The 22,306-nt window shown below is 47.7% G+C and overlaps 3 protein-coding genes across 5 annotated transcripts in view; 1 reads left to right on the top strand and 2 right to left on the bottom strand.

Moving 5' to 3' along the window:
• Positions 1–217: 217 nt before the first annotated feature.
• COA3 (cytochrome c oxidase assembly factor 3) lies at positions 218–4,004 on the bottom strand. The gene is made up of 2 exons (XM_081166997.1): positions 3,672–4,004; positions 218–561 (listed from the first exon to the last, which is right to left on the bottom strand). Exons 1-2 carry the CDS (start codon positions 3,880–3,882, stop codon positions 458–460), a joined length of 315 nt encoding a protein of 104 aa, XP_081023123.1. The 5' UTR covers positions 3,883–4,004; the 3' UTR covers positions 218–457.
• A 48-nt stretch (positions 4,005–4,052) lies between these two features.
• CNTD1 (cyclin N-terminal domain containing 1) lies at positions 4,053–15,656 on the top strand. Its single transcript, XM_081166804.1, has 8 exons — positions 4,053–4,205; positions 6,502–6,683; positions 6,790–6,865; positions 7,899–8,055; positions 9,024–9,186; positions 9,871–10,015; positions 14,833–14,929; positions 15,099–15,656. The coding sequence occupies exons 2-8, from the start codon at positions 6,512–6,514 to the stop codon at positions 15,192–15,194; spliced, it is 906 nt and encodes a 301-aa protein (XP_081022930.1). The 5' UTR covers positions 4,053–4,205; positions 6,502–6,511; the 3' UTR covers positions 15,195–15,656.
• BECN1 (beclin 1) overlaps positions 15,627–22,306 on the bottom strand; it is a 19,307-nt gene continuing 12,627 nt past the window's right edge. Inside the window, exons 8-12 of one of the 3 annotated variants that reach the window (XM_081166609.1) lie at positions 21,811–21,957; positions 19,010–19,159; positions 18,455–18,515; positions 17,436–17,556; positions 15,627–16,225 (exon numbers count right to left, since the gene is read on the bottom strand). In XM_081166609.1, the coding sequence (XP_081022735.1) occupies positions 16,164–16,225; positions 17,436–17,556; positions 18,455–18,515; positions 19,010–19,159; positions 21,811–21,957 (541 nt within the window). In that variant the 3' untranslated portion in view covers positions 15,627–16,163. Of the gene's footprint in view, positions 16,226–17,435; positions 17,595–18,454; positions 18,516–19,009; positions 19,160–21,810; positions 21,958–22,306 lie in introns of all 3 variants that reach the window. The other 2 variants (XM_081166608.1, XR_014001284.1) reach the window with 2 other exon arrangements.

The following is a 22,306-nucleotide window of genomic DNA, read 5'->3' as shown; positions in this document are numbered from 1 at the left end:
TTGGTGATTTGAAGACAGTGGTGCTTCGCAAGACGAAAAAACTCGCAAGACGAAAAAACTCACAGAACGAATTAATTTCGTCTTGCGAGGCACCACTGTACTTAACCCGAGGTACCACTGTACTCACCTATCAAATCTTTTAAACTGCGTATTTCATCCTATGTAACAGTACATAATCCTGTCTGTGCTACCCTGAAAAAAAGAAATAAGCAGCTGCTTATAAGCATAATCCACATAACAGATTTATTGTTCTTTCACATTAAATACAGTATCTGAAATTGTTAGGCTTTGACATATTACGCATGGCAAAGAGTTTATAAACAGATGAAGAAGCCAGTTCTCTATGAGCAGCAGGGGGGCTTCGATGCCCCAGCTCACTGTGCCAACGCATCCTCAGCTGGCAGCACAGATGGCATCCTGTCCCTGTGCTTCTTAAAGGGGAAGTACTCCGCCATCCTCATTCCGCTGAAGCCTTTGCTCTTCGGGCCTGCATGACTTCGGCATCGCGTTCCAGCTCATCCAAGAAGCGTTCTTGGGAGATGGAATGAATGGTGTAGGCATCTGTGCGCAGACAGCTCAGGAAAACAATTTACAAATTGGTTGACCACAAACTTGACATGAGCCAACAGTGTGACGCGGCAGCTAAAAAAGCCAATGCAATTCTGGGCTGCATCAATAGGAGTATAGCATCTAGATCAAGGGAAGTAATAGTGCCACTGTATTCTGCTCTGGTCAGACCTCACCTGGAGTACTGTGTCCAGTTCTGGGCACCACAGTTCAAGAAGGACACTGACAAACTGGAACGTGTCCAGAGGAGGGCAACCAAAATGGTCAAAGGCCTGGAAACGATGCCTTATGAGGAACGGCTAAGGGAGCTGGGCATGTTTAGCCTGGAGAAGAGGAGGTTAAGGGGTGATATGATAGCCATGTTCAAATATATAAAAGGATGTCACATAGAGGAGGGAGAAAGGTTGTTTTCTGCTGCTCCAGAGAAGCGGACACGGAGCAATGGATCCAAACTACAAGAAAGAAGATTCCACCTAAACATTAGGAAGAACTTCCTGACAGGAAGAGCTGTTCGACAGTGGAATTTGCTGCCAAGGAGTGTGGTGGAGTCTCCTACTTTGGAGGTCTTTAAGCAGAGGCTTGACAACCATATGTCAGGAGTGCTCTGATGGTGTTTCCTGTTTGGCAGGGGGTTGGACTCGATGGCCCTTGTGGTCTCTTCCAACTCTATGATTCTATGATTCTATGAAATACTGTTTGTGACAACCAGGTAAGTCGCTGCACACTGCCACCCTGCTCTTGGGACACTCAGCTCCCTTCCAGCCCTGAACCCGATACCAAGGGCGAGGAAAGAGAAAGGGCATTTGCCCTTCAACTGAGCCAAACCTTACAAGTCAGAAGACGTGCTTTCACAGCACAGGGCGGCGCTGGTCTCAATGAGGCAAGAACGGATCCAAAATGGTTGGAGCGAGTCACTTCCACTAGCACTAAAACTAGTCTCCTTTATGCAAACATGCTGGCAGGGAAAATGGGTTTGGGAGGGGGGGTCCCCCAAGATATTGAGGAAGAGAGGAGTTTTGCAGTATGCAGCAAAATCTGCTTCTGCTACCAAGAAGGTTGCCGGTGCATAAGGCAGCCTCGGCTGGAAGGAAGGCTGAAGGAAAGCATCAAATCAATCTTTACTATGGTCCAGAGACCCAACAAATCGTTACAAAGCAATGCACAATTCATACAGCCTACCTGCAGGTTAAACAAGCATTTTGTTCAAAAGATAGGGATCATTGGTTCTTGCAACCACCAATAAAAACTTTGCCACTGCTAATGTTCTAGCGTTTGTCCGGTCTTCCAATAGGAACCTGACATAGTGAGCCTCTGATTTTCCCAGGAAAGGTACCAGCAAGGGTGATATCACTTCAGCCCTGGCTTGCTCATATTTTGCACAGTGCAACAAAATATGTTTTATGGAATCGATGTCTTGAGCACACCCGAGCAGAGTCTGTCCTGATAGGGAACTACTCTCAACCTGCCAGAAGGAAAGCAAGCAACCTACACCTTGCTTGGGGGAGGTGGGAATTGGCCTACTAGGAGGAGGCATGGCCTTTCCAAAGTGCTCAGTCTCTTCCGCATCGGAAGCAATTGTGGAGGTTTGCACCAGGTTGGAAATTGGTGTCAGAAGTCAAGCTGCACACATGCACACCCCACATCAGAGGGTTCTCTGGGGCCAAATCGTCCTGCCTTCCAAATGAGTCTTTCAGCCCAAACACAGCCCCCTCAGATCTCAACCCTTCTCTGCCCCAAATAGATGGGGCAGGGTGGGGTGGTGAGAGCCACCCAGATTTCGAGGAAAGACCCTCACCTGGACCCAAGAGGGGGAAAGCAGGGCCAAATGTCTCCACCATGCCCTGTGTTCTCCCTTCTCCTCCCTACACTTTCTTCAACGGTATGATGATGATTTGTGTGAGTTCTGCATTGAACCCTGGGTGTACTGGTTTGTTTTATAGAATCAAAGAATTTTAGAGTCAGAAGGAACTCTTCTTTGCTTTTATTTTGTATTTTTATGCCGTGAATCACCCCGACCTCTTCGGATGAAGGGCGGTATACAAATTCAATACATAAATAAAGTAATTTGTGTGTTTTTTGTCTAAAAAGCCTTTTTAGGACATGTGCATAGCTAAGCAGGGTCCCGTATGGTTCCAAATTGGATAGGGGGTGGCTTGTTGAGATTCCTGCATCGCAGGGGCTTTGACTAAATAACCTTTGGGGGGTGTCCCATTCCATCTTTTCATTTTTATGATTCTGTAAAGCAAACTGATACACCCCCTATCAGGGATGTGGGTGGCGCTGTGGGTTAAACCACAGAGCCTAGGACCTGCCGATCAGAAGGTCGGCTGTTCGAATCCCCGTGACGGGCTGAGCTCCCGTTGCTCGGTCCCTGCTCCTGCCAACCTAGCAGTTCAAAAGCACATCAAAGTGCAAGTAGATAAATAGGTACCACTCTGGCGGGAAGGTAAACGGTGTTTCCGTGCGCTGCTCTGGTTCGCCAGAAGCGGCTTAGTCATGCTGGCCACATGACCCGGAAGCTGTACACCGGCTCCCTCGGCCAGTAAAGCAAGATGAGCACCGCAACCCCAGAGTCGGCCACAACTGGACCTAATGGTCAGCAGTCCCTTGACCTTTACCTTACACCCCCTATCATCGTCCAAGGCTCAACGCAGAACCCACACAAACTAACAACAACTTCTCCTTCAGGTTTGGCTGGGATGCTCCAAGCCAGGGGTCAGCAATTTTTTTCAGCAGAGGTCCACTGTCCCTCAGACCTTGTGGGGGGCCGGACTATATTTTGAATAAAAGAACAAATTCCTATGCCCCACAAATAACCCAACACAAAGATTCACAAAATGTTTAGGGGTGTGCGTCCCCCCCATAAAAAAAGGACTGGCAATAAATATCCCCTTTCACAGACTTCATTTAAAAGGTGCAATGAAGGCGCCAGGCGAGCGACTCCCCTTTTCTCTCTCTCCACTGGAACCCGCATCCAGACGGGCGGGATGAAAAGAGCGCACCTGAGCATGTGCAGAGTTGCTTCCCCCCCCCCCAGCCCCGCTCTGAAAACAGACTCGCAAGGCCGCCCACCCTCCGCTCCCCTTCCGTCCAGAGAGGGATACAAATTCCTACGACCACCGCGCCGATGCCGAGCGCCGTGAGGGCGTTGCGGGCCCTCAGGCCGCGCCGGGTCGCGTCCACCGCGGGGCTCGAGGCCAACCCGCCAGGGGCCCCGGCGCGGTGCAACTCCCACTGCCGCCGGACGCTCGAGGTTGGGCCGCGCGGGGGTCCCGCTCCTCCAGGCCCCGACGGAGACGGCGACGGCGACGACATCTTCCCCGCCCGCTCCGGATCAATGGGAAGGGCCTGCTGGGCGCGCCCTCACGGGGACGGCTGAGGCGGGGCGGCCATCTTTGTTGAGGGCCCACGGCGCGCCACAAGGAAAGCGGCGGCCATCTTAAGGGGGGAACTGAGCGGCGGTCCCGCTCCCGCCATCTTTGACGAGGGCGGGCGCGGGCTCTGGGCGGCTTTGGACACGCGTGTGCGCGCGTGTGTGTATTAGTGTGCGTGTCTGGGGACGGTTAATTTCGGAGGAGCAACTGTGTGGTGTTGCGGGGGGGGAACCTATTCCTGAGAAACGAAATAGGAGAGATTATGTATATAATTACATTAGTACAGTACTATATTATATTATTATTATTATTGTTGTTGTTGTTGTTGTTGTTGTTGTTGTTGTTGTTGTTGCATTTATATGCCACCTTTATCTTCCTAGGAAGCTCAAGGTGGCGTACATGGTTCTCCTCCTCCCCGTTTCATCCTCACAACAACCTTGAGGAGGAGGAGAAAAGGGGGATTATTGGCTTTTAATTTTTTTTTATTACTATATTTAGTGTGTGTGTGTGTGTGTGTGTGTGTGTGTGCATAGTGAATTTTATGTTGCAAACCACCCTGAGACTTCCGGGTATGGGGCAGTATACAAATTTAAGGAACAATAACATAATATTTATGTTATTTAATTTATTTATTTAATTTAAATTTAAGGAATAACAACATACATGTAATGGTTACAGATAGGTAGCCGTGTTGGTCTGCCATAGTCAAAATAAAAAAATTCCTTCCAGTAGCACCTTAAAGACCAACTAAGTTAGTTCTTGGTATGAGCTTGGTATGAGCTTTCGTGTGCATGTGTATCTGAAGAAGTGTGCATGCACACAAAAGCTCATACCAAGAACTAACTTAGTTGGTCTTTGAGGTGCTACTGGAAGGAATTTTTTTTTTATACATGTAATAGATTAGGCTAAGAGACGGTGACATGGGCATAGCCAGGGTCTTTGTTAGGGGTGGGGCATGCTTTTGTTGTGGGCCAGGCTTTTGTTAGAGGGGGCAGAACCTCAGGTTTTTATTGATTGGGGGCGATGGCTGCCCCTCTGTCCCCCCTGGTTACACCCATGAATGGTGACTGGCTCAAGGTCACCCAGTGAGTGTGGATTCGAACCCTTGTCTCCCAGGCCATAGTCCAACACTTAACACCTACGCCACATTGGGTCTCTGGAGATGGCAGCTGGGCAGCACGTGGCGGCAACCCCAACCCCCCCAGTCCTATATCTAGGTGTGTTCATTCAGAAGGGAGTCCCCAAGGGCCCATTGGCCTTTGGGGTGGTGGCTCAGTGGACTTGTGTCAGTAGGATTAAAACAGATCCTCTAGAATTGGCATTTTTTTTTTACGTAAGCCACCTTTCTCACACACACACTCGCACACCATCCGGTTCATTCATTGATTTTGTTGATTTTGTTAGTCGCTTTTGTCTTGCCTGAGGTAACCCAAAGCCTGTTTTGCAAACAGACAAAAAAAAAAAACAAACAAAGCAAAACCCTGCACGTAGATACATTAAAACCAAGAGGAAAGAAAACAAAATACATTACAAATGTCCCAATGTATTTTGTGGCTACAAATAGTTAAAGACCTGGTTATAGAGGAATGTTTTCGCTTAATGCCTAAATGCAGTGCTTTTTTTGGGGGGGGGGGAGGATGCATGAACTATAAAATGGTGATTTTCTTGAGTCAAAATGAGAGTACCCCTAACCTTTTTTTTAAAGAAAAAAAACACTGCCTAAAAGTATATAATACCTGAAGAGAGTATTCCACAAATTGGGGAGCCACCGCAAAAAGGCCCCGTTCTCATGCTGCCACCCTCCGGATCTTGTGTGGAGGGGTGGGCCATTAACCTGTTCAAGCAGGATATTCCTATGTTTGTGTCTTGGACCATGAGAGTGCTAGAAAGCAGGGTTTTTTATGGTTCAGTCAACAGAAGCATGTATTTTATGGCTAGGTGGTGGTGAAACTCCCAGATTATTCCCTTTCACCTCTTAGTTGCTTCACTTTCTGCTCTGCTACTCGGGTGCAGATCTGAGCGCTGAAAATCACATAGAGCTGAAAGAGGAAGTGGGGAAAGGCAGTTCTCTTCCAACTTCTTCCTTCAACTTTCCAGAGGAGAAACGCCACCAAAGTCAGCACCTGATGAAGGGAAACTGTGATGGGTGGGTCAGAGGTTTTGTGGGCATCAGGGGGAAGGCCGCCTGGGTTCCATTGTGCCCATAAGCACCACATTGGCAAACTTCAGCCAACATGCGTATAGCATTGGGTCCCACTGAACAGTGGGCCGTAACATCTGAGTAAATATGCATAGGGTTGTGTTTTTAGTGTGGAAGACAATTCAAGATTTCCTCTCCTGGTTTCATAGCAAAATGTAGCTGCTTGCCCTATATTGTTTTCAGTCCTAAGTATTTAACTAGTAGATTGCAACACGAAGTTCCAGAACCCTTCATTTCGAGAGAGGCAATAAAAAGGCATGGGCAGAGAAGGGAGAGGGGAAATACAACAATTCTAGAGAAAGGAAGGAAATTATACAAATTAAAATGGTGGGTGTTGAACTGCTCTTTCCTCCTTGACAGAACTCTTCCAATGGGCTCACCCACAAAGGTGGCGTCCAGGTACCATTCTTCGGAGCCTGTCTTTGGAGCAGTGGCCGGCGGAGTTCTCCAAGATGCTTTGCTCCACATGGCCAGGGAGAATGAGCAGTACCTGAGCAAGCTGTGCGAAGAGGCAGGTTGCTTTAAAGAGACACAGATCGTGGGTGAGAACTGAGCTTGGCAAATTCAGTAGGCTGACATGCCAAAAGACCCTGCAGCTATGATTCTGGGGATTCCCCACCTCTCACCCTTTATTTATTTTTTTGACAGAATTTGTGTTTCTTCTATCCGAAAAATGGAGCCTGACTGAATCTGCAAGATACCAAGCCATAGAAATATTTGAAAGGTAGTGATTTGTTCTGCCCACCTTGAGAGAAGATAACATTTTACATATTCTTCACCTTTGAGGTGTAGCTTTAGGGCAACCATGTTATCATCTCCGAGTGATAACTTGACCTTTACATGCTACCCTTATATATATATTTTTAAAAATGGCTACCACAGGTATTAATTTAGAGCAGGAGTGAGGAGCCTCAAGCCCAGGGTTCAAATACTCCCCCTTTTTTCTCAGGACTCTGCCCAAGGCTTTACACCCCTGCCCAGCCACACTCCTTTTGCCCAGGCTCTGTCTTGCAGCACAGCAAGGCCAAGCAGGCTGTACAGACTCTGCTTGCAAATAATAATGTAAGAAACACCTTCCATTAGTCATAAATGCAAGCGTTTAAGGGGAAGGCAATTGCAATATGTCACAACCTCCTTCCTCGGTGTGCTGCTGGCTAGTCGCATCAGGCCCACCAAGCCTCTGCACTTTTTTTTTCTGCTTGTAGTGACTGCCAAGGGGCCCATCCTGGTGGGCAAACACTTTCTGTTTAGAGGACGTGTTTGTGGGGCAATTCACCGCTCCTGGGACAGTAGAGCAAGAGTACAGTGGTACCTCTGGTTACATACTTAATTCATTCTGGAGGTCCGTTCTTAACCTGAAACTGTTCTTAACCTGAAGCACCACTTTAGCCAATGGGGCCTCCCACTGCCGCCACGCCGCCGGAGCACGATTTGTGTTCTCATCCTGAAGCAAAGTTCTTAATCCAAGGTACTATTTCTGGGTTACTGGAGTGTGTAACCTGAAGCGTATGTAACCCGAGGTACCACTGTAGAGGGCTTTTCACGCCACTTCACACATAGTCCGTCACTGCCAGGTATCTGCATCAAGCAAGCACCTTGCAGTTTCCCTTTCAGGACTCCTCAAGCTGCTTTAACTCCGTGACAGATCTAAGCAAGCACTTTTGATTCTAGGGTGTTGTAGAGAGCAAGGTTTACAGGTACTGCCAGCCTTGCTTCATCTTTGTATAACCATATTTTTTATCCTTGTACTTTCTTAGGTTCATGCTTACACTCATTAAAGAGGCTTCTCATCTCACCAGAGCAAAGGAGGAAGACAGCAAGTGGGTCTCAGTGAAACAGCAGATTGAGAGCACATATGTGCTGCGTCTGGTCTCTTGCATCCAACTTGCCAGCAAGCTCTCCTTCCATTATAGTGTAAGAAGATTCAAGAAGTGCCCTTACATATTTTGACATAATCTTTGCTCTCTTTATGCACCATCCCAGAGCCATTATCTGTGGGAGGGAATGTTAAGACCAGTATTTTTTATTTATTTTTTTGGAGCAATGTTACAGTAATGTCTGCCCAATAAATGAAAATGGGAGCTATTGCTTGCAAAGCCAGATGTACTCTGCAAGTAAAGGTAAAGGTGAAGGGACCCTTGACCATTAGGTCCAGTCGTGACCGACTCTGGGATTGCGGCGCTCATCTCGCTTTACTGGCTGAGGGAGCCGGCATACAGCTTCCGGGTCGTGGCCAGCATGACTAAGCCGCTTCTGGTGAACCAGAGCAGCACACGGAAACACCGTTTACCTTTCCGCTGGAGTGGTACCTATTTATCTACTTGCACTTTGACGTGCTTTTGAACTGCTAGGTTGGCAGGAGCAGGGACCGAACAACGGGAGCTCACCCTGGCGCGGGGATTCGAACCGCCGACCTTCTGATCGGCAAGTCCTAGGCTCTGTGGTTTAACCCACAGCGCCACCCGCGTCTGCAAGTAGCTATATTAAAAATGGCTAATAGCTATATAGCATTATGAGGTTTTCACAATTATCAACTTGTAGCTGAAGTGGGCGGGACACCTTTTATATTATTGGAAAAAAACAATATGAACAGAGGGGAAGGTTTTCTTTACATGTTTATAGAGAGTTGCATGTATTTTTAAAACATGGGGTCTTGTTTTAAGAACTGCAACCAAAGTTCTGCTCATAGAACAATCTCTCCTGCCTCCCCCGCCCCTCTGCAGCTCCCTTTGCAGCCCCTATAGCTTGAAATGTCAATTTAATGCAAAGTGTGTGTTGCAATAAATAGACAACAGAACTCCTTTAGCACCCGATCGTGGTAGACAGAAGCAAAACAAAGTTGGCATTTTGAGAGTAATGGTCACATTTCTGTCTTCGTACAGATAGTGAATAACAACGTGGTTCTGAGGTTTCTGAAGTCTTTGGGCTTCTCCTATACCACAGAAGAACTACTGGAATCTGAACTGGCCATTTTGAAGGCTCTGCATTTCCAAATCAATTTTCCAGCCCCTTTTGCTTATGTTGAAATGCTGCTGGAGGTTTTAGGTAAGGGTCAAGAACAAGACATAACATTGGGCAAGCTTTAGCTAAAGAGGTAAAAATAAGTCACAGCCCCCCTCGTCTTCTTTGAGCAGCAAGCACCTCAAGGGAACCCTTAACAGGGCATTTTTTCTGGTGTACAGAGCAGTGGAAGAATAAGGGTATGTCTCGAAATCTATTCGCTTTAGCTTCTTCTGGCATATTGGGCTCCTTGTTTCAGGGAAATGAATACTTGGATCAACTTGCAGTGTTCCCATTCTGCAGCAAGTCCCATTCTGAACATCTCTGCTTTAAAGGAGATTCTGTTAATCAGAAGGAGGGGAAAAGACAATTTTTTGCTGCAACAGAATAACTGTACCTTGTGAATTTGTTGCTAGATTTAGCCTGAACACACATTCAGTTTGTTCCCCTTGCTACCTTTCTCTTGTAAACTGTTCCAGAGAGAGCAGTACCTTTTTGGCTTTAGGTTTTTGGGGAAAGTGTACAAAAATTAAGGCGCTGAAACCAAGGCAACAAATCATACAATAGTTTGGCCACATAAGGAAGAAGGGTGTGGTGAACTAGAAGGGAGGTCCACTTATCTACCCTAAATTGCCCAAAGGGATAGTCAAGACATATGTTTGTAGATTCTGGTTCCAGACAGAAACCTAACTGCAGCTTCTGCTGCCTTCTGTTATTCCTCATGATTAGGGTACAATGGCTACATGCTGCCCACAAAACAGCTGCTTGAAATGTGCAGACATTTGCTGGCTTTAACGTACCTCTTGCGGAGCAGCGTTTATGACACCTTGCTGAAGACCTCGATTAAAAACTCCTCTCCGAATGAGCTCCAGCTGTAAGTTCTGGGAAGTGACAAGCTAGAAATGAATTCATTCTGGTAAGGGGGGAGCTTTTGTGGGGGGGGGGCAGAACCTCAGATTTTTATTGATGGGGGGGACAGCTGCCCCCCTTGGCTACACCAATGGCTGGTGACTGGCCCAAGGCACTTCCAGACTCCACTGTGTCTGTTGAAACAGCACAAAGAGCAGAGAGCGCTTTGGAGACCAAGAAAGTCTGAGTCACTTTTCCAGGCAACACACCTTAACAGAGGCCTGTTTGTAAGCAATGCACATGGGATGGAGCCTGACTTCACAAAATTTGGCAACAGCACAGCATGCACAGCTCTCGATGTCTATTGTAAGGTATCCTTTAAATACAGTGTGGGAATTAGCAGGGATGGGAAGGCTGGTATTTTCTAACCCAGGCTAAAAATGTCCTATTTGGATATGTTGCTGAAAGGAGACATAATTCAGCTGTAGACAGCGGATGAGCAATGTTCTATTCTTATAGCTCCAGAAGTAGAAAAAAGCCTTGTGAAAGTGCCACACATACAAACGGACGCACAAAGGTTAAAGGGAAACACAGAACACCACTCGGTTCAGCTGTGGCTTAAAAAAAAGGAAAAAATCTGCATCACCGTTAAGGGCAGCTTGCACAATAAAAAGTATCAATGTGGTTGAAATGGACCATCAGGCAATAGCAGCTAAAGCCCCAGCATTACACAAGTCCCTTAGAATGACTGGAGAATTGTATCATATTTTTTTACAGAAACCTTTCAAAAGAGTTATTCCAGAGCGAGTTTCAAACTACTTCATACAAGGAATTAGTCTGAAAACGGCATGTGATGGTCCTCTGTTGCAAGAGATACTGCACTCTGGATCTTTTATTGTCTCCCTTTATATTACAAAGGTGTATTTTTAGGGCCTTTTCTACATAATTGGTTCTAAAAATGTCTCGTTGGATATAAGTGTTTTTCCCCAACAGAAACACTTTTGTTGCAAGGATAATGCATTTTCATAGCACCTGTAACACATTATATTGTGGCCGAGAAAATACACCCACTCTGCTAGTGTGGTTTATGGGATGTGGCTATATAAGCGTTGTGAGCATCTACGACAAAGGTTTTCAACCTTTTTGAATCACGGCTCCCTTGGCCAACAACATTCTTTCTGCAGCACCCCTGTGGGGTTATGTCACCCCTTGCCTGCAGAGCTGCCACCCTCTCACCCTTTTTCGAACGCCCTCCCTTGTGGAGTGTTCCCTTAGCCTCCTCTCCTTGGGAGTCCTCTGGGCAGCCCCTGGTCTCTGAGCTGCCCCTGCTGCCCCGAAGAGAGGTGCCTCCTCACACTGCCCCACAGGGGCCTGGGACTTGTCTGCCCATTCTTAATAGCAAGGGCTGGCAGTCTAGCTGGCTGGGCTCCCTCACCCGCTTGCTTGCTTGCTTGCTTGCTTGCTTACTCCGAGGCCCCCTCAGCTCCTGGCACCCAGCACCCCTTGACCAGCCCCAGAGGCACCATTCACCTGTGGCGCTTACAGTGGTACCTTGGGTTACATACGTTTCAGGTTACAGACTCCGCTAACCCAGAAATAGTACCTCGGGTTAAGAACTTTGCTTCAGGATGAGAACAGAAATCGTGCTCGGCAGCAGCAGGAGGCCCCATTAGCTTAAGTGGTGCTTCAGGTTAAGAACAGACCTCCGGAACGAATTACCGTATTTTTCGCACCATAGGACGCACCGGACAATAGGACGCACTTTGTTTTAGAGGGGGGAGAACAAGGGAAAAAAAATTCCCCCTCTCTGCCCAGCGCCCCTTCAGTGAAGCGGCAGGAGGCGCTGCACAGAGAGGGAGAGAACTTTCCCCCTCTTGTTTTCCCGCTCTAAAACAAGGTGCCGTTTAAGGTGCGTTCAGGCGGCTACCTTGGAAGCCTGGAGAGCGAGAGGGGTCAGTGCGCACTGACCCCTCTCGCCTGCTTCAGGTTCCTTTCGACCTGCTCTTTTGGGCTGGCGGGGGGGGGAGCCCACCACCAGCCCCAAAGAGCAGGTCAGGGAGCAGCGGAAAGGCGCAGCGGAGAGGCTCCTGCCATAGCCGCGCGTCACCTCTCCAGCCAGGAGAGGGTCGCGGGGGGCTGCTTTAGCCCCACAAGTGCTCTCCCGGCTGGAGAGGTGACGCATGGCTATAGAGGCTCCTGCCATAGCCGCACGTCACCTCTCCAGCCGGGAGAGGGTCGCGGGGTGTTTCTTTAGCCCCGCGCGCGCTCTCCCAGCTGGAGAGGTGACGTGGAGCTGTAGAGGCTCCTGCCATAGCCGCGCATCACCTCCCCAGCCGGGAGAGCGCGCGCGGGGCTATGGCGTCTTCGCTCCATAGGACGCGCACACATTTCCCCTTCATTTTTGAAGAGGAAAAAGTGCATCCTATAGAGCGAAAAATATGGTAAGTGCTTAACCCGAGGTACCACTGTATAGCCAGGGCTGCTGCAAGAAACAACTGGAACGTGTCCAGAGGACGGCTGCTGCAAGAAACAACTGGACAAACTGGAACGTGTCCAGAGGACGGCAACCAAAATGGTCAAAGGCCTGGAAACGATGCCTTATGAGGAACGGCTAAGGGAGCTGGGCATGTTTAGCCTGGAGAAGAGGAGGTTAAGGGGTGATATGATAGCCATGTTCAAATATATAAAAGGATGTCATAAAGAGGGAGAAAGGTTGTTTTCTGCTGCTCCAGAGAAGCGGACACGGAGCAATGGATCCAAACTACAAGAAAGAAGATTCCACCTAAACATTAGGAAGAACTTCCTGACAGTAAGAGCTGTTCGACAGTGGAATTTGCTGCCAAGGAGTGTGGTGGAGTCTCCTACTTTGGAGGTCTTTAAGCAGAGGCTTGACAATCATATGTCAGGAGTGCTCTGATGGTGTTTCCTGCTTGGCAAGGGGTTGGACTCAATGGCCCTTGTGGTCTATTCCAACTCTATGATTCTATGAACTGTGCAAGCCTTTTGGAAGCAGAGATGTGAGAGGGCATCAGAGGAGGGAGGGAAGGATATAAGGACAGAGGCTAGTGTTGCCTATGGCACCCTGGACCATCATTCAAGTCACCCCAGGGTGACACAGCACACTGGTTGAAAACCACTGACCTAGGACATAAATGATACATCCTTCTCCTATACTGTTCCGTGACCTTTTGAAAAACTCCGTTTTAGACTTCTATAAGCACATCCCTGCTATACTACTCAAGCAAAAGACAACTCATGTACTCAGTTAACAAAAGAAATGTATGAAAAGCAATAGAAATTTGCCCTTTCTCTTCCCCCTGCCCTGCTTCCCCCCAGCCTTGCAGCATTGCCTACGCTGTCCTGATCTATTTACTTCTTAATATCTAAAAACAGATTCTCTCCCCCTCCTCCAACACTGGTGCCCTTATCTCCAGCGGCAGAGTGTCTGTGAACTCTTATATTTTTTTAGGAAGGAATGAAAACACCAAAGAGGTTTACTGTTCTCCCATTCTGTGCAGACAGGATGTGGTAATATTGCCACTGGCTCAGTCACATGCAAGGATACCATAAAGCGACTTCTTTGTGTGTGTTTTTAGCTTGTGGATAGCCACATATTCTCCTTTTTAGATGGCGGTAGCTCCCCCCCCCAAGGGACGCGGGTGGTGCTGTGGGTTAAACCACAGAGCCTAGGACTTGCCGATCAGAAGGTTGGCGGTTCGAATCCCCGCGACGGGGTGAGCTCCTGTTGCTTGGTCCCTGCTCCTGCCAACCTAGCAGTTCGAAAGCACGTCAAAGTGCAAGTAGATAAATAGGTACCGCTCCGGCAGGAAGGTAAACGGCATTTCCATGCGCTGCTCTGGTTCGCCAGAAGTGGCTTAGTCATGCTGGCCACATGACCCGGAAGCTGTTTGCGGACAAACGCTGGCTCCCTCGGCCAATAAAGCGAGATGAGTGCCACAACCCCCAAGTTGGTCACAACTGGACCTAATGGTCAGGGGTCCCTTTACCTTTACTAGCTCCCCCCCCCCCAAAAAAAAACCTCTGGTGCCGTGTTTCTTTGTAAGGAAATAACTCCTCCTTTTAGACTTTGGTGTGGAATTCTGACAATTCCCAACACCCTGGAACAGGGTGGTCTAACTTTTAATACCAAGTGGGCCACAAGGGTGCTTTGACAGAGAATCCATGAGCCACACACCACCTTGTCACACGGGGTAGGAGAGTGAGGCCAAAATTTTATACCCCTCACCAGCCCTCACGCTGCCTTCCCAAAGCTGGTCGAGATGCTGGGTTTGGGGAAGGAGGCAGAAGGACTCTAGGACTCTTGTCAAGAGCCCTCACACCTCCTTCCCAAAGCCCAGTGCCTCTGCGGGGAGGGGCGTCAAATGTTGCCAAGGGCCGCCAAAAAAAAGGTCTCAGGCTGGGGCTGGTGGAGTGGCAGTACAACGCAGCTTCTCCAGCCCAATGAGTCCTCCTACCACAGAGCCTAGGACTTGCCAATCAGAAGGTCGGTGGTTTGAATCCCCGCGATGGGGTGAGCTCCCGTTGCTTAGTCCCTGCTCCTGCCAACCTAGCAGTTCGAAAGCACGTCAAAGTGCAAGTAGATAAATAGGTACTGCTCCGGCGGGAAGGTAAACGGTGTTTCCGTGCGCTGCTCTGGTTCGCCAGAAGCGGCTTAGTCATGCTGGCCACATGACCCGGAAGCTGTATGTCGGCTCCCTTGGCCAATAAAGCGAGATGAGCGCTGCAACCCCAGAGTCAGCCACGACTTGACCTAATGATCAGGGGCCCCTTTACCTTTACCTATGCCACACCTTGTCTTACCTTGTTGCTTCAACTGGATAGGGCGAAGTTTCTGCCAGTGAAAGAAGATCTCATGCTATTGGCTGTCGGAGTCATTGGGGCAAGCACTTTCCTCCTGAATCCCGAGGGCTTGAATCAGGTACTTACACTTTTGTGGCTTAGCCACAAAACTACCACGGGGCTACAAGGTCTGGGAACGCAGGGGTCATGGAGTGGATTCCACTCTTTTCCATATACCCCTGACCCTTGCCAACTGCCTTGCCAGGTATCCATGCGCTGTCTTAACCTCGCCCTGTTTCTTTTGAAAGGTTACGGAATACCTCAGCGACACCACGGGCATCGGTCGGCAAGACATTATTGAGGCAGTCTACGCAATTCTGAAGCACAGCGTGGGCGACGACTAGTTTCTTCCACCTTCATCCCCTGTCCTCCAAACAGCATGCTGCCACACTTCATCTGGGGCTCTCAAAGAGATGGTGTGCTCCAAAGAAACAAGGCAACCAGTTATATTTAAATGTTAATGCTTACCTCACAGGTTTTTGTCCTGTTACTGTAACCTTTTGAGAAGGCCTAGGACAGGCACTTAAAGAGGACACTTAAAAGGGGCCTTAGGCCTACGACCATGGATGCCTTGCACAGTTACAACACTGGTGAAGAAGCATGACTCCTGAGGGCAGACACGGAGATGTGTGTGCTGCCGCAACAGGAGAAGAATGTTTCTTTTGAAGGCCTCCCTGGAAGGCAGACGTCTCAGTGTAAGTGGATGAACTCATTCACAAGGGAAGAAGAAACATTAAATGCATCTATGGCATCTCATGATAAATAAGGATGCTGTGTTCTTCCGGAATACAAACAGCTTTTATTTATTCTTGCATTTCCTAGGGCATCTTAGTGTAGCAACCAAACTGCAATTCTAATAACGTTATAGCTTAGTAGAGTCACTCCTCCAGTCTGAAAGCTGTTAAGAGCTCTTCAAGCAGGTCTCTTTTTACTGTTGTACATGAGTCCCCCCTAACTATCCAGGACCCAGTTCGCTTCTTTCCCCCAAAGCAGCAGCAGGCTGTGCCGCGACAGAAATCCAACCATGCTGTCGAGCTGTTTTGCTTCATATTACCCGACAATGACATTTTAAGACAAAAGTGCTTTGCAGTTTTTTGGTCTTGTAAGGTGATGATGTACTGGTATCACAGGCCAAGTCCTGTTTTGGGTATCTTTGAAACAAACTATAGACACATGACGGGATGGAGTCCTCCTCTCTTACAAGAGTCATTTGTTGTAGAACTGGGAAGAGACCCAGGCTAGACCCCACTTCAGGTTTGTCAGCATGAACTTGAGTGCTTTTGTCCACTGCTCCTCCGAGTTAAACTGAGTCTTTATGGAGTAAGACCCGCTGCTGCCACCTGTGTCTTCAATCTTGCCCTTCTCCACATCCATTCTGCAGTGGAGAAACACAGATTCTTGTCAGCTTCCAAAACTGAAACTCCAGGCAGCTGGCACCATCTTAAACCTCGAGTTTGTCAACAGAGCAAGCCCCCTGCTTTTCTGCAACACTGTTAATTTACTAATTGTAAAATGCACTGGTGATGTCAAGGCTCCTGCTGAGACAACAGCCCTGCCCTCCCCTTTTTTTACCACAGCACTTAAAACCTTCCTTTTTATTTCAAATAAAGGTCACCCAAGCAGGCTTGGCTAGAATGCAAAAGTGGGCAACGCAGCAGGACACCTGCCCTTGTCAATCTAAACAGAGATGCATTTGGTTTTAGAGGATTCCCACAGCCTGGTAGACAATACTCTAAGGATGTTGCAGGTGGTGAAAGTGGCTATGAGAACAAAGTGGGGAGCTCTAAAGCAAGGTTAAGTAGGCAGAATGGAGTATGGTTGCAGCATACAACAGTGGTTAGAAGACATTGCCCCTGCCATAACGCCTCTTTTTAACAACACAGGAACCCAGCTTCACAGGCCTTCATAAGTGAACAGCCATTGCAAGTTGATGAGACAAGACAAAAATGTTTTACTACTTCTATATTGCAAGCTGGTGTAGTCATAACTTGAGGCTGTGCAAAATTACTGGCTTGGCAAGTCCCAGAAAGGTTGTGAACAAAACAAGCAAAAGCCAAAACTAACCGAACAAAAAAATGCTCCAGGTGGGCTGCTGCTAGACTTTGCCCAGGTTGCCTTGCAAAAAATACGGTCAGCATCCTTTTAAGACCAAACAATAGCAATGGCTGCATTGAATACGCAAGGCCCTCCAGATATTTGTCAGACTACATTTCCCAGAATTCCTGACCATTGCCCATTACTGGCTGTGGAGCTGATGGGAGTTGGGAGCCCAGCAACACTGGGAGGGTCTCCATCCCCAAGCTAGGGCAACTCACAGCTCTGATGCCTCTAAATGTGGTGGCTCTGTTGTCCACCAACACATTCATGGACAATTGTTGCCACATTCCATTTTTAATGCCCTATGCCAAATGCTAATCACTAAACAGCCTGTGTCAGTGAAATCCTTAAGTTAATTGTGCTAGCATGAATGCATACATACATTCATTTGTCCCAGATCTCTCACTAGTCAGATTCAGTAGATAACTATTGTCAGAGAAACCCATGTCTTTCTATCCATTTTTCTGATGCAGTGATTTTTTTATTACCTGTAAGGCAAACAGAAGCGGGTCTCGCCCTTTTCCACTTCCTCTTTGAACTGTTGCACACAATCCAGGAATGCCACCATGGCATGGTCAAACTTGTTGTCCCAGAAAAACCGCAATCCTCCTGAACAGTAAAGGGGCAGCTCCTTGAAGACACAAACGCTTGCACCAGAAACAAAGGGAATTACTCTGCAGCTGCCCCAAGACCTTTAGGGGGTGGCTTTGTTTTTCCAGGAAATTGGGGGCACACCATCCTTGGTTCAATTGCACCATATACCCCACGGGACGGGGCGCTGTGGTCTAAACCACAGAGCCTCGGACTTGCCAATCAGAAGGTCGGTGGTTCAAATCCCTGCAACGGGGTGAGCTCCCATTGCTCGGTCCCTGCTCCTGCTAACCTACCGTAGCAGTTCGAAAGCACGTCAAAGTGCAAGTAGATAAATAGGTACCGCTCCAGCAGGAAGGTAAACGGCGTTTCCGTGTGCTGCTCTGGTTTTCCAGAAGCGGCTTAGTCATGCTGGCCACATGACCCGGAAGCTGTACGCCGGCTCCCTTGGCCAATAAAGCGAGATGAGCGCCGCAACCCCAGAGTCAGTCACGACTGGACCTAATGGTCAGGGGTCCCTTTACCTTTACCAACACAATAAACCAAACTAGTTACCTTTCCTCAAGCCCTTTGAATCTTCTCCATGTGATTTATTTTTAACGAAAACAAACTGCACTCGGAAAACCTATCAACCAAGTAATTTTGTGTGAAAATAGAATTTTGGCCCAATTTTCAACATCCACCTTATTGACTGCTAAACCACGGGATATAAAATTTGGAAACCTTGATTTTCAAATTCAGCACCATTTCCCCCTGTTAACGCCTTGTTTCCACCAATGCTCCCTGAAATGCTTTCGCTGGATTTCTAGAGGCCTCTGGGTTTCTGACCGGTGTATCCTGAGCCTTAACTGACAGGACACTCTAGAAGACCAAAACACTGATGTGCTTTAAGACTGTATGGAGCCCAACCTCTTACCTTGGATTTGTCTGTGAGAGACTCTAAATAAGAGTGGTTCCCATATGGGATAAGGCGGTACCTGCAAGGAAAAAAGGAAAGTTGCATTGAGAATCCTTTTGATTCCAAGGTGCGGTATTAATTATCTAAGTAACAGGTTTATTGGACGGGAACGTGGGTGGTGCTGTGGGTTAAACCACAGAGCCTAGGACTTGCCAATCAGAAGGTCAGCGGTTCGAATCCGCATGACGGGGTGAGCTCCCGTTGCTCGGTTCCAGCTCCTGCCCACCTAGCAGTTCGAAAGCATGAAGTGCAAGTAGATAAATAGGTACTGCTCTGGCGGGTAGGTAAACGGCATTTCCGTGCACTGCTCTGGTTTGCCAGAAGCGGCTGTACGCCGGCTCCCTTGGCCAATAAAGCGAGATGAGCGCCGCAACCCCAGAGTCGGTCACGACTGGACCTAATGGTCAGGGGTCCCTTTACCTTTAATAGGTTTATTAGACTGATTGCTCCTATAGGCTCAATGGCCAAGAAGAGTGTGGGGTACGGGGAGGATGCCAGTATTTCTGCTCCCACCTTTGAAAGGTCAGGCCCATCTTGTTGGCAAGGGCATGGAGAAGCAGCACAGTCTGCCCCCAGGCTGCGTTGATCTCATTCCACTCCACGGGGACACTTGGAAGCCGGCCGAGGCGGAAGTTGTTTATGGTGCCAAACTGTCCACTGTGCCTACAGGCAAGAGGGAGAGTTCATCAGTCAAGCCCTCGGAGGGCCAAGAAAAGGCTTAGTGCAGTGATGGCCAAACTTGGCCCTCCAGCTGTTTTGGGACTACAGTTCCCATCAATCCTGACCACTGGTCCTGTTAGCAAGGGATGGTGGGAGTTGTAGTCCCAAAACAGCTGGAGGGCCAAGTTTGGCCATCGCTGGCTTAGTGTGAGTGGTTATTTCCCAGGCAGCTTTTCAGGCGCACCCAGTTATCTAGGAACCCAGTAGAACCTAACCCCACCCCCCAAAACCAGGACCCTTAACATTGGTGGAACAGTCAATTCCACCTGCAGAATACTGTATTTTTCGCTCTATAAGACACACTTTTCCCCTCCTAAAATGTACGGGGAAATTTGTGTGCGTCTTATAGAGTGAATGCAGGCTGCGCAGCTATCCCAGAAGCCAGAAAAGCAAGAGGGATCGTTGCTTTCGCTGCGCAGCGATCCCTCTTGCTGTTCTGGCTTCTGGGATAGCCGCGCAAAGCCTCCTCAGGGCAGCTGGAGGAACGTTCCCCCTGCCCTGAAGAGGCTTTGCGCAGTGAAAACAGTGATCCCTCTTGCTGTTCTGGCTTCTCGGATTCAGAATATTTTTTTTCTTGTTTTCCTCCTGCAAAAACTAGGTGCGTCTTATGGTCTGGTGCGTCTTATAGAGCGAAAAATACGGTGCAGTGGTACCTTGGGTTACAGATTCTTAACCTGAGGTACCACTGTACTTAATTCGTTCCAGTGGTCCGTTCTTAACCTGAAACTGTTCTTAACCTGAAGCACCACTTTAGCTAATGGGGCCTCCCGCTGCTGCCGCACGATTTCTGTTCTCATCCTGAAGCAAAGTTCTGAACCCGAGGTACTATTTCTGGGTTAGCGGAGTCTGTAACCTGAAGCGTATGTAATTCGAGGTACCACTGTACTGGAGAAACTCTTCTTGGTTGGGCAAAATTAAGGTTACTGAATATTTTTTATGACACCAACGTCAAAGGACTGTATACACGATATTGGCAGCAGAAATAGTAACTGCTCCAAATACTGCACTGGGCACTTGGAACCACACACTCTGGAATATGGATATAATTGATAAAAATATGAATAATTTGAGATTCTGACAAGGACCACAACCTCCAGACACTTTTTACATTATTTGGAATTCTCTGATTATATATACAGTAGAACCATCATTTTCAAGATGAACTTCGTCACAAGCCTGGCAAATCTGGAACTAAATAAGGTTGTGGAATATTCTCCTCAGGGAGGTTCAGCTGGCAACTTACAATAATATAATAATAATTCATTATTTATACCCAACCATCTGGCTGGGTTTACCCAGCCAATCTGGGCAGCTCCCAACCGAATATTAAAAACACAATACAGCATTAAACAATAAAAAACTTCCCTAAACAGGGCTGCCTTCAGATGTCAACTTTATTATACAGCTTCAGACACCACGCAAAAATGTTCTTCTTTAACCAGGCCTTTGGCCGATTGACATCCGATGCCCTTTTAAAATGTGTCGGGGAGGGGGCGATTATTGGGTTTTTCTTGTTTTTATTTGTATTATGTATTCTGTGTTTTTATACTGTCGTTTTGTGTTGTGAACTGCCCCGAGACTGCAGATATAGGGCCGTATACAAGTTTAATTAATAATAACAACCACAGTGGTACCTCGGGTTACATACGCTTCAGGTTACATACGCTTCAGGTTACAGACTCCGCTAACCCAAAAATAGTACCTCGGGTTAAGAACTTTGCTTCAGGATGAGAACAGAAATCGTGCTCCGGCGGCGCGGTGGCAGAGGGAGGCCCTATTAGCTAAAGTGGTACCTCAGGTTAAGAACAGTTTCAGGTTAAGAACGGACCTCCGGAACGAATTAAGTACTTAACCCGAGGTACCACGGTACTACTACTTTTGATAATGCTGACAGTCTTTATTGGGGCCTTGTTGTTTTGACCCATATGCAACTGTACCCATTCTACGTGCCTATTCTAGCTTTGTTTTTCACCTCTTAATTTCCATCAGTTGTTGTATATTTTTATAATATATTGTTTCGATTTTATTTTTTATATATTTTATTTTGACAAAGTAACAATCGCAAACAAATAAGAATAAAAACGCGCACCCCGCCAACGGGACCGTTCCATTTTAACTATCCAACCTCCCAAAATTTCAACACTTCTTGCAATGGGCTTGAGCCCTTTCCATTTTAACACTGCGAATTCTACAGACTTTGCTATCACTGTCCTCTCCGTTTTATATACGTTTTATAAAATGAAATAAAAGAAAACTTTACCAAAAGTAAATAAATATATCCAGAAACAAAGAGTCCCCCGCCAAGCCTCTCTCATTCACTATAGCTATTGATATCTGCCAGCAGCAGCTGCTCAGAAAGCAAAAAAACCCACCAAAACAGACAGCCTGGTTAACTGCGACCAGGGATGGAAGCATCTGGCCCGGCATCTGCAAGGAGTTTTAAGACCTGTCGCGCTCTCTCTCTCTCTCTCTCTAACGCTAACCAGAAAACCTTCTGGATCTTGCATGGCCAAATAAGGCCTTCTCTCCCCACCCCAATTCTGCTACGGCTGCTCCCTCGCATTCCCCCAGTCTAACCAGCCTCCTGGCCTTACCAGATATGGAAGGTGGCGTTAAAGACGTTGGTTTTCTTCAGCTTGTCCAACTGCATCTGGGCATAGCGCATTTGATTATCCACACTTTTCAGTTCGTCATCCAGCTCCAGCTGTTGCCGCTTGAATTCGCTGTACTCTTTCTGGTACCTGCGGGGCGGGGGGGGGGCATTAGGGAGACAAGGTTACACTCACCTGTGAACCAGGACACAGCGCCCCTCCCCTAAATATGGTGCGAAATGAAATTGGACCGGCAGCATGCAGGAAAACAAGATCTCTGTTCTCAGGAGGGAGGGGAGAATAAGGTTTAATCGGAATGAGATGAGGTTAAAATAAGGTTACCAGATTTTTTCCAAAGAATCCGGGGACACTTTTTTTTTTGAAATGAGAAAAAAAATAATTTTAAAAAGTTTTTATTTTGTTTTTTAAAAAAAGAAGTGCCATATTTTTCGCCCCATAAGACGCACCTAGTTTTTAGAGGGGGAATGCAAGGAAAAAA

The sequence above is a fragment of the Podarcis bocagei genome, assembly GCF_964188305.1.
Source record: "Podarcis bocagei genome assembly, chromosome: 13".
NCBI classification, from domain to species: Eukaryota; Metazoa; Chordata; class Lepidosauria; order Squamata; family Lacertidae; genus Podarcis; species Podarcis bocagei.
This window is presented reverse-complemented; position numbering and strand designations above follow the sequence as displayed.

Bases quoted from the DNA above. Each gene is read 5' to 3' on its own strand.
- COA3 (XM_081166997.1), bottom strand. From the start codon at position 3,882: ATGTCGTCGCCGTCGCCGTCTCCGTCGGGGCCTGGAGGAGCGGGACCC. The intron at 562-3,671 runs GTATCCCTCTCT...GTCTGCGCACAG, and splicing joins CGCGGTGGTCGTAGGAATTT to ATGCCTACACCATTCATTCC.
- CNTD1 (XM_081166804.1), top strand. From the start codon at position 6,512: ATGGGCTCACCCACAAAGGTGGCGTCCAGGTACCATTCTTCGGAGCCT. The intron at 6,684-6,789 runs GTGAGAACTGAG...TTTTTTTGACAG, and splicing joins TAAAGAGACACAGATCGTGG to AATTTGTGTTTCTTCTATCC. The intron at 8,056-9,023 runs GTAAGAAGATTC...GTCTTCGTACAG, and splicing joins AGCTCTCCTTCCATTATAGT to ATAGTGAATAACAACGTGGT.